At 40.8% G+C, this 4,847-nt stretch overlaps 2 protein-coding genes across 2 annotated transcripts in view; one reads left to right on the forward strand and one right to left on the reverse strand.

Moving 5' to 3' along the window:
- The window catches only part of LOC106817806 (xyloside xylosyltransferase 1-like), a 20,163-nt gene that overhangs the window by 11,315 nt on the left and 4,001 nt on the right, over positions 1–4,847 (reverse strand). Inside the window, exon 2 of the mRNA XM_014822507.1 lies at positions 4,513–4,544. Within this exon, the coding sequence (XP_014677993.1) occupies positions 4,513–4,544 (32 nt within the window). The remainder of the gene's footprint in view (positions 1–4,512; positions 4,545–4,847) is intronic.
- LOC106817809 (exostosin-like 2) overlaps positions 1–4,847 on the forward strand; it is a 17,035-nt gene that overhangs the window by 4,888 nt on the left and 7,300 nt on the right. The gene's annotated exons all lie outside the window — the stretch shown is intronic.

Below are 4,847 nucleotides of genomic sequence, written 5' to 3' on the forward strand. Positions count from 1 at the left end.
TATATATGTGATGTAGTTTATATAAATAATCAGTATGGTCTAATGTCGTTTTTCTTCTTTCGTGCTGGCTGCAACATAGCGTTGGTGGTTAGCAATGCGTCCATACACGCCTTCGTACATTCCACGCGTATAAACATGGCAGCGCCTAAGAGGGAGGAATGTTTCAGTAATAATGTCAGTCCCGATAGACAACCATTACCTATTATCTTGACGATAAACATTCTTTGAAATAAATACACATTAGTTTTGGTTAATCTCGCTTGCAATTCTCTCTCTCTCTTTCTCGTTCCCTCTTTCTCTCTACATATATTTATATGCAATGGACTATTCACTAACCAGTACACTACCAGCTCCGCGGTGCCTCCCTTCTCGCTCACACTCAAATATCCCGCTAACATATCCAACAGGGGTCGCTGCGAACCTAATCACCAGCACAGACGGATTGCTGCTAGGATGGGCATAGGCAAGGACGCGCGGCTAAATTCATTCATGATAACATTATATATATGTATATATAAATAAAATAAATAAAAAATTTAACTATCAATTAATTTAAATATGCAGATTTCACACACACACGCGCGCACACGCACACGCACACGCACACGCGTACGCGCACGCACGCGCACGCGCACGCACGCACGCACGCATGCACACACACACACGCGCACGCACAACACACACAACGCAACACACTCACATAGCTAGATACGCATCCCCTTTCACGTATGCTCAGCAACCACTCACGACTCAAACTGTACTTTCTACATGTAATATTAATCTCTTAATGGTAGTCCTCACAGTCCAAATGACTACGACAAAGACGCACTATTTCTCTCGCTCTCTGTCTTTCTCTATCTTATACGCATTGATATGGAAAATATGGGCAGTTAATTCTGGTAGGTGTTTCTCTAAATTCTAACATGCAAAAGTTCATTGTGATTGAATCTATCACACTAGTTAAAAGTTGTTCATTTGTATGTTGTTTGACCCGCTTCCTCATTAATGGTGATTATTATGATGTTATTATGAATTAATTATATTTATAGTGGTTACGTACGCTGTTGTTTGGATTTCTTTTTCCTGGGTCTGTTTTAGTGAGCGATTGCTTAGAGTGTTACAGCGTGTAGCGATTTTTGGTACAGGTCTCTTTTCACGTGTGGTTATCGTTAGGTGTATGTTTATCTGCCTCTCATTATTAGTTTGCGATGGGAGATTTCAGTATTAGTACAGAGAACTACGCTTGCGTAAGAGTGATAATATCATTTCTGCGTTTTGCGCTGACATGCTCTATTTAGTAATATTTCTTCTCACTATATTTTTACTTCTTATAAGACAGTAGTTCTAACTCTCCATGCTTATATAGATGTCTACATGCATTATTTCGCTGTTCTGATGATGATGATCATTGTGTTAATGACAGTGGAGTTGTGCTTGGGGTCTAGGAGGTTGACTCGCTTCTAAGCTTAGGACGTAATATATGGTTGCTGGCGTACATAGCATAACTTCAGCCATTCTGTGTACAAGGAATAGTTCTCTACAGTGATCAATTGGCATAAAAGTTTGCATGACGATGAAACGAATCTGCGGCTGACTGAGCGGTGTAATCTGTCCAATAGTGAATTGTATACGACTGTAATACCATGCCGATTATATGAGCGTTGGGTTAGGACATTAATATCGTTGTGAATGGGGTAATTTAATTGTCATTATATCCGTGATATAAAGGATATAAAGGGGGTGGATTGTATCAATTAGTTATCATTGAAGGGTGGGTAGGCAATTGGGGAGGTTATTAGAATGATGTAATTGAGATTTCATCCAGAGAGATGCTAGATGTGTCGCTTCAATTAGATTCAAGGAGGGGTTAGATATGGAATAGATATCAGGGTAGGCACACACCAAGCATCGCCCAACACATAACAATACTACTCATCAATTGAACATACATTCGGATCTATGACCAACACTTGACTCTCTCTCTCATACGATACTATCTTTTCTATTTACACTCGACAACACTAATCAAAAATCAAGCAACAACGACAATTCGGGCTTCAGCATAACAGCTTCTCTATGAAGATCACACTTTCTGACTTTACTTTGTAAATACAGGGATGAGGAATTAACTATTGTACGAGATCAATATGCTCATTAGAGATAATACATATATAAAGTACAGTAAATGAATAATAATAGGGGATGTGGTTGATTTCCGGCTCTACGTTATTAATCCTATCGTATTGTTGTCAATTGTGTATGCCATATCTTCTCTCCGTTCTTATATGATATAGAGTCAACCCGGGAAACCAACTTGGTATTTTTGCCTCTTGTATACTAGCCTGGATTGTAGACGTGTGCGCGACGCAATCGCGGAGACATAAGTACGGATAGCCGCAAGCATGAGCCAATAGATGATAGGTAAATAAGATAAAATAGAACCTAAATATACAGTCTCTCAGAAGCTTTATCTGTGTGTAATGAGAAATTATTGGTTGGTATATTTCTAAGATGGCTCAGGCGTTAGCTGGCTGCCGGAGCTCTCGATGTGGTTAATAGCGCCTTACTACTGAACGTATGCTCGCCTGTATTGTCTAGCTAGAGGGTGGGAGTGTATGTTTTGTCTCTCACAGTGTCGCGTCGCAAATTCCTCTTGTTTAGGAGCCTGTATCAGGGTTCAGCATCTGACGCGGTGTGTGATGGGTGGCCGCGCAGATATATATTTTCGTGTTATATTTCTAGAGAGAAGATCTAGAATCGCAGATATAAGAGATATGAAGGAACTCTACAAACTACAAAATCTAAATTTGTAGCATTAAGAAATTATTTATAGTATTTTCTAATGCTGCGGCGGTCGCGCTATACGACCCCTACTAATTCCGGAGGACTCATCATCACGTGCTTATGTTATTTAGCATTTTGTACGTCGGGCATCGCCGGGTAAGGCCGAGGCTAGTTTATATATGATATCGAAAGNTATGTGCTGCCAGAGCAGCAGCAGCCGTATGCATCTTAGTACCCCCGATGGTCTGATGTTTCCGATGATGACGTAATAGTTCGAGCATGTAGTTTCGCATTCATACATAGCCATCGATGTTGCATCCATCGATATATCATGCCACGCTGTTGTAGTGCATATCTAAGTGTAAGGTTGTTACATGTGAGGAGTGAATTCCATCGGTGAGACAACATTGAAATAGGCCTAGTCATCGTCTAGTTGTTACATAATGTTGTTCTTGACAGTTGCCATTGCCGTTGAACGATAGATTTGTTAACATTTGTTATCGTAAATAATAGTATAGTGTCGAATGATATATTATAGGAACGTATTATATACCCGACCGTCGTGTACCGAGTGATGCAAAATGGCATTGCGACCACGACTGTCGGGTACCGAGTGATGAAAATCGCATTGCACGCACGACCGTCGGGTACCGAGTGATCGAAATGGTGCAATGCAATGGTGGTATTATACAGCTGCGAAATTCTGCACGATGAAAACGCAATGAAAAAGCATGGCTAACACACTTCTTTCCATTGTGCTCCAACATAACATTGTAGATACTCTAAATTCTAGCAAATATATGCTACACGCATGATCAATATGACAATTTATTCAATGGTGAAATTATGATCCAGGCTCCTAAAATCCATCCGTCTGGTAAATGCGAAAAGTACCACAGCCTACATACAGCGATCATATACACCGGCGTGAGTTTACAATGATAATTATCTTTAGTCAAGCTCGCGTTTTTCTTCTTTCCAAGCCAAACTGGGCCAGAGCCGATACGCAATTTTTGCATGTATTAGATGGTGCGAGCGTGCAGCAAAAACTTCGTCTACCCCTGCGATTAGCATACGTAGACGGACGCACGTACGCACGCCCGTACCTACTTATACAGGCAGCCAAGCACGCAAGCACATATAGCTAGCTGTAGTAGTACGAAGCACACAAATACGCACACACGTGCGTATACATGTATGAACGCACGCAGTCACACACCGACGCACGTACGTACGCACGCAGGCCGGCACATACATTTCTATGGGTGCATGTATGTCTTTGTATGTGTGTGTGCGTCGCTGAGTGCGTGCGTCAGTGTCTTTAAAATGTTCATTAGGAACAATTTTTGAGAAGTCAAAAAAATCCGTTCCCTCAACAAAATTATTTGTTAGCCTTGCCACAAGTCATGGCGTAAGATAAGTATGTCATCTAACACGCACAATTGACAGATCATATCAGGAGCTATTCACCTATTGACAATATTTGTGATTATTACATCGTCATTGTTTGTATATAGGTGAACATTTATATTTACATGAATAGAGGCGTATTATTTCCGCATGTATTATTATAAAACCCAGCTTATGTATCCGCTGCAGCTGCCACTCGTTGCATGAAGCTGCTGACGCATAATACAACACAGTGTAGAAGTAGAAGGTGTTGNCTAGATGCCACTGAAAATTAGAGAGTATTCCGGATGCCAAAGGGGGGGGCATGGACCCCCTCACCCATAGCAGGATACGTACTCTTCTGCGACATACTGTAATGAAAAATGATTCTCTCCGTTACCTCACTATTACTATTACCGTAAAACAATCACCGTAAACCAGTTACTTTCAATCTCTTACTTTTATTCCGTACTGACTTCAAATTTGATCCTACATCAAACTAGTCCGGGCCAGGCGCGGCCGAACATTTGCGGTGTGTACACGCTATCCCGGACAAAATGGGTGCTAGTCCGGACAGTTACCCTCATGAATATTACTATTACTATTACTATTACTGTTACTATTACTATTACTATTACTATTACTATTACTATTACTATTACTATTACTATTAC

This window comes from Priapulus caudatus, unplaced genomic scaffold (genome assembly GCF_000485595.1).
Source record: "Priapulus caudatus unplaced genomic scaffold, Priapulus_caudatus-5.0.1 Scaffold1873, whole genome shotgun sequence".
In the NCBI taxonomy this organism is placed as follows: domain Eukaryota; kingdom Metazoa; phylum Priapulida; class Priapulimorpha; order Priapulimorphida; family Priapulidae; genus Priapulus; species Priapulus caudatus.